The 13,293-nt window shown below is 44.9% G+C and overlaps 1 protein-coding gene across 2 annotated transcripts; it reads left to right on the top strand.

Annotated features, from left to right (window-relative positions):
- The first annotated feature begins 2,850 nt into the window (after window positions 1-2,850).
- LOC119388321 (uncharacterized) lies at window positions 2,851-10,419 on the top strand. 2 transcript variants are annotated; one of them, XM_037656027.2, is made up of 14 exons: window positions 2,851-2,889; window positions 5,360-5,545; window positions 6,221-6,388; window positions 6,606-6,686; window positions 6,904-6,969; window positions 7,044-7,109; window positions 7,171-7,239; window positions 7,316-7,450; window positions 8,727-8,777; window positions 8,879-9,010; window positions 9,295-9,518; window positions 9,612-9,771; window positions 9,964-10,092; window positions 10,286-10,419. In XM_037656027.2, the coding sequence occupies exons 1-14, from the start codon at window positions 2,883-2,885 to the stop codon at window positions 10,336-10,338; spliced, it is 1,527 nt and encodes a 508-aa protein (XP_037511955.1). In that variant the 5' UTR covers window positions 2,851-2,882; the 3' UTR covers window positions 10,339-10,419. The 2 variants fall into 2 exon arrangements, with proteins under 2 accessions (XP_037511955.1, XP_037511956.1); XM_037656028.2 differs by lacking the exons at window positions 2,851-2,889; window positions 8,727-8,777 and having other exon boundaries at window positions 5,314-5,545.
- The last annotated feature ends 2,874 nt before the right edge of the window (window positions 10,420-13,293 follow it).

The raw sequence follows: 13,293 nt of genomic DNA, 5'->3' as shown, positions 1-13,293 counted from the left end.
AAACCGTGTGATTTTTAGGGACAAACCTGCCTGTAAGACAGTTTTTGGAACTGCGCGTGGCTACTAAGAAAGAACGGATGCGGCACTGCACCGCCGAGGCCGTGCATGCAGAGAAAAAGAGAGTGAGAGATAAAGAACTGAAAACTGTGCATTTAAACTTTTAATCAACACAAACACACTTTTGAAAGACTATACTATTCAAAAACTATGTGCGGAGGCCTCTAGGTCGTTCGGCTGAGCCTAACATACTTTGTTCGCTGTCGCTTGGCGCTTCTCGAACTGTTAATGCCTTTGACCAAGAAGTGCAGACGCGTGAGGACATAGAAAGAAACAATTCTCATGCTTACGTCTTCCTTATGAGAGTCGCATCCAACACCATTGGAGCAGAGGAAGTTGCTCTTCACAAGAGCCACAACATCACAGATGCTGTTCGTGTGTAGCTCCGAGACACTGAAACATTCAGTCAATATGTTTTCAAGAGCCGTGGGTTTGGGAACTTCGCTTAATTCAAACGGGCGATTCTCAGCGACGTCACTGTTGTTCGCAGCCTCGCTTGTCTGCATGTTGTCCTCTTGAATGCACCGCCTTTTTGTTTGGTGGTCGTGAAGGCGTGAGGAAGCTCTCTTCTTTGTGGGCCGCTCGCACGACGGAGTTTTCGAAAGGTACCTGGGGAGGTTTGGCAATATCGTGGGCACTGCGTCTGGCGAGCGAGATGGCTTCCCACGGGGTAAACGCACCTCTTTGCCGTCGATTACGTGTACGTAATCTCTCAGTACATATTTTCCTTCAAAATGAAGCTCGCACACGGCGTCAGTCACTTCCAGTGGCTTGTCCTTGCGGTGTAGATTCCGTTCCCACGTGCGGCGCATTTCTTCATCCTCAGGGACACTGAACAGAGACAACTTCGGGGCATCTTTCACTCTGCTATACCCAGTTTTACAACCTCGCGCAAAACAATAATTCTTTCGCCGAGATTTCCCCATCTAACTCAGCGTTACATTCATCACACCACCAAAAATACCACGCACGAGCGACTACAATCGTCAGCGCCTGTTGTCCAAACGCACGTTGCTGTGAGGAGGCTTCAGGAGAAAGGCGCAGTGGCGCCCCCACGCCGCGCACGAAGATTTCCGTGCGTTTCGCCACGCCGCCGCTGCTTGCTTCCGCTCTCCCCTCGTCCCACTACCCCTATCTAGTACACTCTACTAGAGGAAAAGCTGGGCCGCGAGACCTATAACCACATGAACGCTGACATCTTGGAACGTTGTCATTCTTGCCATCACTTATCAATCTTAAAGAAGCATCTGCACAATTAAAAACTTGCGGATATTGTTTTATGTTTATTTTGAATACCTCTATGAAAGAATACGACGGCTATTTATGCAATTTACTGCGCGCGGAAAGGAGCGTTTGCAGGCTGGTTAACTAGATGGCACCACCATATCAACACTCGCGAGTACGCGAGTGTGTGCTTGCGGCCGATTGCACCGGTTTGCGCGTCGTGTTAAAGCCCCTGAAACATCGTTCGCGTCGTGTATCTCGTAGTTGTCATAGTGTCCCGTTGTGTGCGTTTTCTGTCGCCGCGTACCACTCGACTTCATGTGACAGTCCTTTTTTCTTTCAAGCTGAAAACTTCAGTGCAAACCAGGACGGACGGCAAAGAAGAGATGAGACAAGCCCTGAAAGTTGTGTACGAACTAGTCGCAACCGCTTTTTTTAGACTTTTTAACGGCGATAAAGCTTCGTGGGCCGTGTAACTTTAGTTTCGATTGAAGCTTTCGGGAGATGTCTCACTCACATTCGCCGCTGCATGCTGCAATCGACATTTTTCTGCTTTACGGCTCTCTGCGCTGAAGTACGGCAGCAATGAGCTGAAAAAGAACGTGGATACAGGTGTCTCGCCATTGCAAGTCGAATCAGCGCGCGACCACGGCCTACGCCCAGACAACACTCGACGACCTGAGGACGTCCTCAAATGGCACAAACGTAATCAACAGTACCACGACACTCTCATTTGGTCCTCCAGTCGGCACTTGCAGGATTATCCGCAAAATGCCCCTGTGAGACCCTTTTAAGGACGAAGAATTGTCCTCACATTGTCTGCTCGAGGACCTTTTGAGGATGTTTCGTAGATGCAGATTTCGCAATTTATGCTTGGCTAATTTCCTCATTGTTAACGAACAATTCGATAGAATTTCGCATGCGTACTAGTGGGCCCTAGTCAGAAAGTATATGTACCGTCTTGTAGTTGATTGAAATGAGATATTATACGGGAAACATTGCCAGCCAACATAAGAAATAAGGTTCGCTGAGTATCGATTCCTACATATTCTATTATTATTTACAGGTTGCACGAACTTTCTGTCGGCGAGTTTTCGTTTAATCGTGACCTACAGCCGCGGTCTGCTTGCGCACGACATCATTCCCAAGTCGTTCGCTGGCGGCGACCCGTTTCATATATAGGCCCGTCGCCCAGGCCTGTGAACGCATGTGCGGCAGATCAAGTTCACTGCGGCTGTAAACGCTGTCCGCTCCTAATACAACGTGAAAAATGTAAACAGCACGCCGTCCTCAACTGCACCGCGTTGCAACCCCGCACGTCCTGATCGAGCAAACGATTAAGGGGTGGCGACCGGTGCTCTCAAAGGCAGTAAACGGTTCCTAAAAAAGTGGTAGATGTAGATCTAAAGCACCTTCATCAGCGCAGTGAAGGTGTTTTTAGGCCTGACTAGGTTTTCGACTGTTTACCGATATTTAATATAGAAGGCCACTGCTATCATCATCATCAGAGACCAGCAGTCAGTCAGCCGGTCAAGCATGCAGTCAAGTCAAGTTGAGTCAGTATGGCTACTCATTGCAAAAGCCCCGAGAGGACCGTAAGCATGCCAGGTGAGTGTCTTCTGTTAAACATTCATATGAAATGTGTAAGCCGCTGAAGTTAAATAAACGAAAAAAAAAGGGAGACAGTTTAGTTTAACGGTTGCGCTTGATATCTTTATTAGCTATGCACGCACCAATTGACTAGCCAGACATCGCATGTTGTCTAGCCACCATAATGCTACATGGTCCTCGTTATCTCAACATGGCTGCTAGCGCGGATCGCAAATTTCGGCGTGAAAGAAATCGGCGCGTAAATGCGAGTTTGCTACTGATTGAGAGCGCGGAAGATTTGCGGTGCGTCGACCCCGATTTCACCAACGCCGAACAAGGCAACGACTTGCCCTCCGAGGCATGTGCGTTCGACTTCAAAGACGGGCATCATCGCCTTTGTGTTGATGGTGGTGAACTGTCTTCGGCTCACTCCTCCATCGTGCCGGAAACGGATGGGTGCCAAGAGAATGTTTTTATTTCTGGATGCGCCAGTTACACCAGAGGGTGCAATGTTTCTTTGCCTGATAACCACAGAGACTTAGAACGTGGTGCCGTCCATGTCAGCAGCGCTGTGATCGAGACATCGGCCACCTCGCAGGTGACGCAGAGTGACTCTGTCGAATTAGCACTCACTGGGGACCACGATGAGCAAGTATGTGAACTCGGTAGTGCGGAGAGCTTGCCGGCCTTCCTTGAGAGACTGCAAGCGTGGGCGTTACAATCTCGCGCATCGCATACTTCAGTAACGTCGCTTTTGGGAATATTACGGTCCCACGAATGCTTCAGCGCGCTTTCTTCAACTGCGAGGGCATTGTTACATACGCCCAAGAAGTGCCTAGCAGTATTGGACCTGGCCGGTGGGAAATACCACCATTTCGGCCTGAGCACAGGCGTACAGCGAGCGTTACAGGACTGTGTAGAACTGCCGCGCATACTGAAGCTTAGCTTCAACATCGATGGTCTGCCGATTTCAAGAAGTTCGCGGGGCCAATTTTGGTGTATACTAGGCCGCACTAGCAACTTGGAGGACAAAGCACCTTTTGTAGTGGGTGTTTTTTTCGGCAGCAGCAAGCCCAACAACGCGAATGATTTTTTGCGGCCCTTTGTTCATGACCTAAACGCTGCCATCCGAACAGGGATAATCGTTGGAGAGACTGCAATTCCTGTTAGCCTGTATGCCCTAATATGTGATGCACCAGCAAAGGCATTTGTTCTGTGTATCAGGAGCCACACAGGCTATTACAGCTGTTCCAAATGTGATGTGAAAGGTGCTTACTGTGAAGGCAGGGTGTGTTTCCCGAGCATCAATGCTCGTAAGCGAACAGACAGCAGCTTTCGCTTGAAAATCCAAGAGGAGCATCACACAGGAAACAGTATTCTTGAGGAACTTCCTCTGGACCTAGTGAAAGATGTGCCCCTGGATTACATGCATCTTGTGTGCTTGGGTGTCGTGAACAAGATCTTGACATTGTGGGTACGTGGCCCAAAAGAAACAAGGCTTGGAAGCAAAGTGCGTCTTGAAATGTCGGATAGAAATTCTCAAATTGCACGCTTTGTTCCATGTGATTTTAGCAGAAAGCCAAGGAGTATTGCTGAACTTGACCGATGGAAGGCCACAGAGTTCCGCTTTTTTCTTTTATATGGAGGACCTGTTGTTCTTTCATCACTGATTCCTGCACACATGTACAAGAACTTTCTGGCTCTGCACGTGGCCATCTCTGTTCTTGCTACCCCAGATGCACCTGCAAGTGAGATAGAATATGCGGGAAACATGCTAAAGTTTTTTGTCCGGACATTCATGGACATTTATGGCAAAGAGCATGTTTCACACAATGTGCATGGCCTGTGCCATTTGTCGGATGATGTTGCGCACCTTGGCCCCTTGGACTCGTGGAGTGCATTCCCGTTTGAAAATCATATGTCCTCGTTAAAGAGAATGCTGAGAAAGCCAGACCTGCCCTTGGAGCAACTTTGCAACAGGCTTGCAGAGCAGGCACACTGTCCTCCGAGGCATCAGAAAACCGCAAACTGTGTTTCATTTGCTGCAGAGCATGCTGATGGGCCACTTGTAGCTCCGTGCCGAGGCCCTGAGTTTAAGAAAGTGGCATTGCCTGGCAATGTCGTTCTTAGAGCTGAAAAGAGGAATGGTTGCTGCAGGCTCACTGATGGGTCAATCATTGTTATTGACAACTTTGCTCACCTGCCATGTGGTGAGCCATGCGTAATTGGAAGGAAGTTCCTCAAATGTGAAGATTTTTATTCTTTACCATGCCCCTCCTCCATACTGGGAATTTACACAGTGTCTCAGCTTTCTAGTCTGCGGTATTGGCCTCTGAAAAGCATCTCACAAAAATGCCTAAAATTGTGTTTCAAAAGAGAAAGCATTGTTTTTCCTCTTTTGCATGCTACAGTACAGATGTAATTGAGTTGCAGTATTGTTCCTAAATGAATGCAAAACTTGAAATTTATGTTCTCTTTCTTTTGAAAGGTCAATACATTGTCGTTCGCTTCCCAGAAGAGGATGATGCATCTGGCATCATTCTCAAAAATTGGCTCACGAGTGACGGTTGCCTCTGGCCTCGACAGACTAAACATCTGCATAGTTTGTTGAAATCAAGAGCGACTCCAGGGGCTGACTGGATCGAAGTGCCTTGTACTGTTGTCCGAGTATTCGGTAAACTTATCCTTATTTTACCATAGCTGCTGTTTTGCTGCATGTTTCTCAGCAACTTGCTCAGTGTGTGTATCATGGAACACTCTACTTTTTTGTGAGCAGTGTAAACGTAGTGTTGTTTTTGAACCTGATTTGTTTGCTTAGTTAACTTTTTTGCACCTTTGTTGCCAATAAACACATTTTCCAGAAGATATGAGTTTTATTTGCAGTATGTAGAAGATAAGATTTTCAGACAAGTGATGCTGTTGTTAATCAGCAGTGTTCTAGACCCCTGACGTTTATGTGCTGTTCATTCTTGGTGTAATATTACTGTAAATTAGGCAAAAAAGTGAAAGGCAAATTACAAACTACAATTTTAGCACTGAAATTGAATTGACCTCTTTAGATCGCAGCAACTGCCTAAAATTTCATGAAGACTGCTTCATGAATTTCAGAAAAGATGAACAAGCTTGTGCGAAACCCAGTATCTTTTATATTTTATGCATATTTACTCTTTAGCTATCCTTGTAGCAAAATTTAAATGATACAATTTAACATTATGTATGACTGTTAGTAACTGCTTAATACTGACATGCAAAAAAGAATAGGGTACTACTTGTTATACGCTATGATAGATCTCAGAAACGATCAACTCATTTGTTATTTAGTCAATACTTGTTGCCCTCCTTTCTGCAGAAACATATGCAGAAGCACGTGAGAATCTGCCAAGGGTAGAGAATGGATCAAACTTGGATGGTGAGACCACAGAGCTTGGAAAAGGCAGGAGGAAAAAGACAAACAAAAGATCACACGAGTCTCAAGATGAAAATAGTGCACCATCACCACCGGCTTCAATGATGAAGAGTATAATGCCCTTTGTGCACTTTCATCCTCTTAATTCAGAGCAAGCTGTTTGCACTAAGGTTTTTTAAGCGTGTATTGCATTTGGTTCGTCATGGAATTTCGCAAAAGAAGCACCATAAAATTGCTCCCGCTGTTGTCTGTTTCTACTACCAAAGCAAACATTGCGATATCTGGCTTTTGTGCTGTGAAATGCTAATTTTGAAATGCTATTTCATAGGAAAAAAACACAAGCACCAACAAAGCTCTACAAAACAGCCACTGCCCACCCTGCCACGTCCGCAATCACTGGGACATGAAGGTGATTCATCTGGACTAAAACCTGTTTTATTTACAATTTTATTTATCTCTCTGTCTCTGTTCTCTTTGCGACCCCTTCTTCCACACCCCTGTGCAGGGTAGCCAACCGGTTACTTGTTCCAGGTCGGCCTCTGTATTTTCTTTTCATCTGTCTCTCCAAGACTTCATGTCAAATGGTATATGACAGCGTGATTTCACTTATTTCTGGCCTGCAATAGGTGAGGACGTCCGCACACACTTAGAGGAATCGTTGCCAACCAGAAGTTTTTCACAAAGAGTATATCGTACGTAATATATGCACATCAGTTTCTCTAGTGCTCTTAGACCGCGCAGATTAGTAGCTTTGATTATGTTGCAGACGGAGCTGATGCCACGCAAGGTGCAGCCCTGTGCAGGAGCCCTCGAGAGCTGATGGACAGTTTGTGTAAGCTTCACAGGATTAGTCAACTGTCCCATCACTGATTCTTTCCCCTCTCTTCTGACAGGGCATGGAGATACTCCCGACAGCCACCCAATGCAGCAGCACCACTACAGTGGCCAGCAAGGGGCTTTATGTAAGACTACCTTTGATGAATAGCTCAGAATGTGTTTCTAGAATGGCATCTTAAAGCCTCATCTATGCTTCCACAGGGACTGGACCTAACACTGGCCAAGGGCCTGCAGTAGGCTTTATTTCAACACCTACAATTGGGCAGGGAATGTTATCCCAGCTTTCACAGAGAACATCTCTGGAGGTTCAAAATGTGATGAGGAACACGCCTTCTGGTAAGTTACATAGGAGCCTCCAGACACAGGTGCCACTTCACGTGTGAAGACTAGCTTAGTAATTATTGTTTTATGAGTACAAATTGTTTTTCACTTGATGTTAGAAGCTTTGCTAGTGCTAAGAAACATATTTTGTCTGAAAGATATATCACTGTTAAAGGGACACTAAAGAGAAACAATGAATTGGTTTAGGTTGATAAAGTGTGCTCGGAGAACTCTTGTGTCGTTTATTTCACCACCATAGGTTTATTATTAGAGGAGAAAATCAAGTTCGAAGTTTCATTTTTAAATTTCGTGCTGAACTTTGTAATTAGTGACGCCAAAAATTTCAAAGAGCGTTGATCGTATTTTGGTGCCACTGGCTCGACGAAATTTCCTAAAACTCGGTATGTCAAGTCTCTGGCCCCCTCAGAGGACAATGTACTTCTTTTTAACCGATTAAGGACTACGTAGGCCCTAGTACGCACCATCAAAAATATGTGACGTCACAGAAAATGGTGCGGGAATTCCAAGGTGGCATCGCCACCTGTATTTCCTTTTTGCTCGTTTTCTCACTTATTAAGCGTCTTCTCGCAGCAAGCATGGTGTTTTTGGTATCGTGGAAGAGTACTTTACTAATGCGAGAAAAATCGTTTTGCTCTTTAGTGTCCCTTTAAACAAGATGAGTGCTGCTCTGCATTTTTGAAAAATTTACCAATTGTAGTTGCTTTTACAAGTGTAAATGTAGTTCTATCTTCCTAATGCCTCAGGAAAAATTAAAGCTAAAGGTGCCTTTAATTCAAACTTGCATACATAAGCAACTGTTTCGCTGTCATTTCCTAAAGCGGCTTTTCGGTGTACAGAACGTGCCTTTTGATCGCAGTGGAAATGAAGAAACTGTGTCGCAATTTGACGGCAATGAGATCACTTTTACCCCATAAATGAAGAGTTATTTTTAAACTTCTTTCCTTCAGTAGGCAAGAACGACAGTGGTATCACTTAGCAGCAAAAACAACGGCAACTGTTATGAGTACGCTGATATTAATTTTCATGGAGAGAGCTGTGTTGCTCACATACTTAATATATAGTATTTAAAATGGTAATTAAGGTGCGTCTGTTTATTCTTTGCTCTTACAACTTTACTTAACACCCTAACACCGAAGTTCTTGTTGAAAATTAGGATATGTGGGTTTGAGTCCTCAAGAGTTGATGGAAAATTGGTGTACATAAGCTTCATGTGACTGGTGAGGATAGTTGTCCCATCACTCTGCTTTTCTTTCCCCCTATTTTCTGACAGGGTATGCAGATAATCCTGGCCACCAACTGTTGCAGCAGCACCACAACATTGGTCAGCAAGAGGCTTCATATAAGACTGCATATAAGATTGATGGAATGCCGAGAGCTTGTTTTTGGAATTGCATCTTAAAATGTTCATCTATGCTTCTGCAGGGACTGGATCTAACGTTACCCAAGGGTCTCCATTAGGGTTCAGTTCAACACCTGAGCAGAGAATGTTATCCCAGCCCGCCCAGAGAAGAGCATCCGTAGAGGTGGAAAATGCGAGGAGGAACACACCTTCTGGTAAGTAACATAGGAGTTTCCGGACACGGGTACCACTTCATGTGTGAAGAGCACCCATTACTTCATAAATGACGAGTTTAAACTTTTTTCCTTTTGTAGGCAAAAACGACAGTGGCATGCACAAGAGTTGCTATAATGGACAAAAATTTAGCAAACAAACCCTAAGGAACCATGTGCTTGTCTTGCTATGTTTCGTAGTGCTTCTCATTTGGAATGTTTTCTCAACTTTTGTCTTTCTATATGTTGCAATCCAGCGCTCTCACTTCACGAACACGTCTTTACAGAATACGAGCGTCAGCTCATGCGCACAATGCAGACGATCTTGTTGCGCCTGGAGCAGGTAGGACGCCAGGTCGACTCAATACAACGACAATTGTGCACCACTACAGAGAAGCCCCCGAGCCTCGAGAAGGATGATGATGTGGTGTCGGCAGCCTTCAAGGACATCGAAGAGTTCCTAAACTTCGAAAGAAAATTGTTGTCTGATGGCAATACTAAACAGAAGCTCGTGCGTCATTCATTATATTTGCATAGCATTTTTTTTCTGATGCTTGGCATTGATTAACTGTTCTAAAAAGTAATGATCTTGTGCAATTTACAGATGCAGCAGTTTTATGGCCTGGGAGGTGCATCTTATGGAGCAGCAGCCAGAAGAATGCTCGAATCAATACTAAGCCATCAAGTTGCTGTGCAGTTTAGCTGGGCTGGGCAAAAGGGAAAGCGAAAATTTATGGATCTTGGTGTCACCAACATCATATGCAGTGAGTAATTTGTTTCACAAGGCACTATGTAGTGCAAGAGCCCTGCTTGAGTACAGACATTTTTTTCAATTCCTGTTCCCTATCACCTATCAAAACATTGGCCATGCTGTCTAGAGGCACTTATTCCTCTTCAAGCAACCTCTGTAGCATATTATGATTGTGTAATTTCTGTTTTATGAACTTTGACTTCAGAGGCCGTGCGGCGAAATTTTCCCGACGCCAGAAGAAATGAGATCGAAAATGTGATCAAAGTGTGGCTTAGGCACGCTGGAGAGAAGCTACAAAAGCTGCGCATGAAAGCTTCTCGCACTGACCACGAGGGTGAGTTGTATTAAATAACTGCTGTTGAAGCTACCACAACATACTTTTGTCATTTTAGTTTAAATAATTTTCTTTACCAATATCTATCTTGATGCTTTCAAATTTCTTGTATATACTTAGTGTCTTAATATTCTTTATTGATACTCTGGATTGACTTGTGCTTCAAAACGTGCTGCTTTATTATTACTAACAGAATGTCTTCAAGGTGGTGCTCTTTCAAGCCCTTCCGAGGAGGAGGAACTCTAGAGGCAAAGCACAAGAAGGCAGAGCGGAAGAAGCATACAAATGAAACTTCATTTGTATTTGAAAATAAACACCTTTTCCATACATTACCGTTTCCATTTCTATATTTGGCGAAGCTGTTACTAAAACCTCACAAGCACAGTCTTTGAAAGCATGCATGTCCAGACAAGTAACATTCGGTCAGTTGCCTGAACATAAAGCCTACACAGTTAGTTTCCGTATAGGCTTTATGCTCCAAAAGAAGAATTGGGGCTACTTTCCATGAGGCATAATGTATGCCTAGGTCCTTTAGGTTTCGTCCTCAAAAGATACGCAGCTCATCATAATGGGTCATTTTTCAGGACGTCCTGAGGATGACCTGAGGCCGGACAAATGGACTGGATTAGGACCGGTTGAGTTTTATTTGAGGACATCCTCAGGTCAACTTTTCGTCCTGAGTAGGACATCCTCAGGTCAACCTCAGGTTGTGTGAGCGTTGTCTGGGCGGACTTTGCTTCGAGCTGCGAATCTGTCGAGTGACCTTTGTGCCAGCGAACGGAGAAACTTTGGTAGGGAGTGCCTAGTAAAAACCATGCACAAACAGGTGGAAATTTTAACTGTTATCAACCGGACCAGCTGCACAGACAACCGTACACTAACACACGGCTTCACGCATCAAAACGCAGCTGATGTTCTCTGAACAGCGCGTAGCATTCTAGAGGAAAAGCTCCCCATAGGGCCCATGCATTGAAACCTATAACCGCATGCGTTCCGCCATGATGGAACAAAACGATCGTTGCCAGCGTTGCCAGACCCTGAGACGCTCGCTATATTTGACGGTAGTAATCAGTTTTAATCTACCAACCTAAGCCAGCTACGCGCTGTTCAGAGAACATCAGCTGTGTTTTGGTGCGTGAAGCCGTGTGTTAGTGTACGGTTGTCTGTGCAGGTGGTCCGGATGATAACAGTTGAAATTTCCACCTGTTTGTGCATGGTTTTTACTAGGCACTGCCTACCAAAGTTTCTCCGTTCGCTGGCCCAAAGGTCCCTCGACAGATTCGCAGCTCGAAGCAAAGTCCGTAGACCGTGGTCGCGCGCTGATTCAACTTGCAATGGCGAGACACCTGTATCCACGTTCTTTTTCAGCTCATTGCTGCCGTACTTCAGCGCAGAGAGCCGTAAAGCAGAAAAATGTCGATTGCAGCATGCAGCGGCGAATGTGAGTGAGACATCTCCCGAAAGCTTCAATCGAAACTAAAGTTACACGGCCCACGAAGCTTTATCGCCGTTAAAAAGTATTAAAAAAATCGGTTGCGACTAGTTCGCACATAACTTTCAGGGCTAGTCTCATCTCTTCTTTGCCGTCCGTCCTGGTTTACACTGATGCACTGAAGTTTCCAGCTCGAAAGAAAAAAGGGCTGTCACATGAAGTCGAGTGGTATGCGGCGACAGAAAACGCACACAACGGGACACTATGACAACTACGAGATACACGTCGCGAACGAAGTTTCAGGGGCTTTAACACGACGCGCAAACCGGCGCAATCGGCCACAAGCACACACTCGCGTACTCGCGAGCATCTCGCGAGTGTTGATATGGTGGTGCCATCTAGTTAACCAGCCTGCAAACGCTCCTTTCCGCGCGCAGTAAATTGCATAAATAGCCGTCGTATTCTTTCGTAGAAGTATTCAAAATAAACACAAAACAATATCCGCAAGTTTTTAATTGCGCAGATGCTTCTTTAGGATTGATATGTGATCGCAAGAATGACAACGTTCCAAGATGTCAGCGTTCTTGTGGTTAGCGGTCTCACGGCCCAGCTTTTCCTCTAGAGTCAGTATATTAACTCTATGGCGCGTAGCTGGCTTAGGTTGGTAGATTAAAACTCATTACTACCGTCAAATATAGCGAGCGTCTCAGGGTCTGGCAACGCTGGCAACGATCGGCGTGCACTAGGCGTATGGGTATAGTGTTCTAGAATATTGGGTAGTGAGCCCACTCTCCGGGGAGAGGGTACGTTGCCGCGGCGCAAAAAATGTAAACGAGTTTTCGTTTTCCTGGGTGCCCGCGTGGCGGCGCTACCATCGTCAGCAATGGGAGCCTTCGCGCCTTCGCCCCGCTGCTGTAGGGCTGCTGCTGTGTTTCGTCGTCGCTGCAGGTTTTCGGCCGAGCATTGCTTCGTCAATACGTTTCATATTTCAGTTCCTGTAGTTCTGAATAATGTAGATTGGTAGCAAGGCTTGTTCACGGGCTGCTTTTCATGTGAAGAACTCCATGCAGACAGCATTTTAGATGTGCTGACCATTGTGAAAGCAAGGCTTTGGCAAGAGGTTGGGTGCCGAAGCCATGCCTCAATGCTCTCTCAAAAAATAATCCAATTCTATGTTGTTACGCGACTTCATTTTTACATTAAGGGGCTAAACACAGACAGAGCAGGCAAACGCCAAAAAGCAAAGCACTTCAAGATAAGCCGCTGCACTTAAATTTTTTTTCCTTGCTATAGAAGAATTTTTAAATTTTATTATTGTTCCTGCGTTCAGATTTTACAAGTGTAGGTTAAACTTGAAGTATGAATCTTCTCTGAATATTCTTTTTCTGTTTCACTGACCCAAATACAAGAAAATGCCAGATTTGAAAAACAAGCAAGATAGTATGTTAATTGCCACTCGCCATGCATACTATAGAAATAAACCCTTAATTCAATTGTGAATGGTGGCTTTGGTCCTTGGCGTACCATCAACAATGCGATTAATATGATCTACCAGAACGTCAGTAGATCTGTATAAAAATGCATGTGTTTGAATGGAAATGTGTCTATTAGTTGTCATTTTTTTTAGTATTTCTTGATTCAGTGTCTTCACTTACTGTGTGAACAATATGTGTTGAGTATTCATGTGCTTTTGTGAACTTTTTAAATTTATGCTATGCTAAGTATGCTATTGAAAATATTTAGCGTCTCTTTGTGAGTATTTTTCTAGC

This window comes from Rhipicephalus sanguineus, chromosome 3 (genome assembly GCF_013339695.2).
Source record: "Rhipicephalus sanguineus isolate Rsan-2018 chromosome 3, BIME_Rsan_1.4, whole genome shotgun sequence".
NCBI classification, from domain to species: domain Eukaryota; kingdom Metazoa; phylum Arthropoda; class Arachnida; order Ixodida; family Ixodidae; genus Rhipicephalus; species Rhipicephalus sanguineus.
Note: the sequence above shows the minus strand (reverse complement) of the source record. Positions and strands in the feature narration are given on the sequence as shown.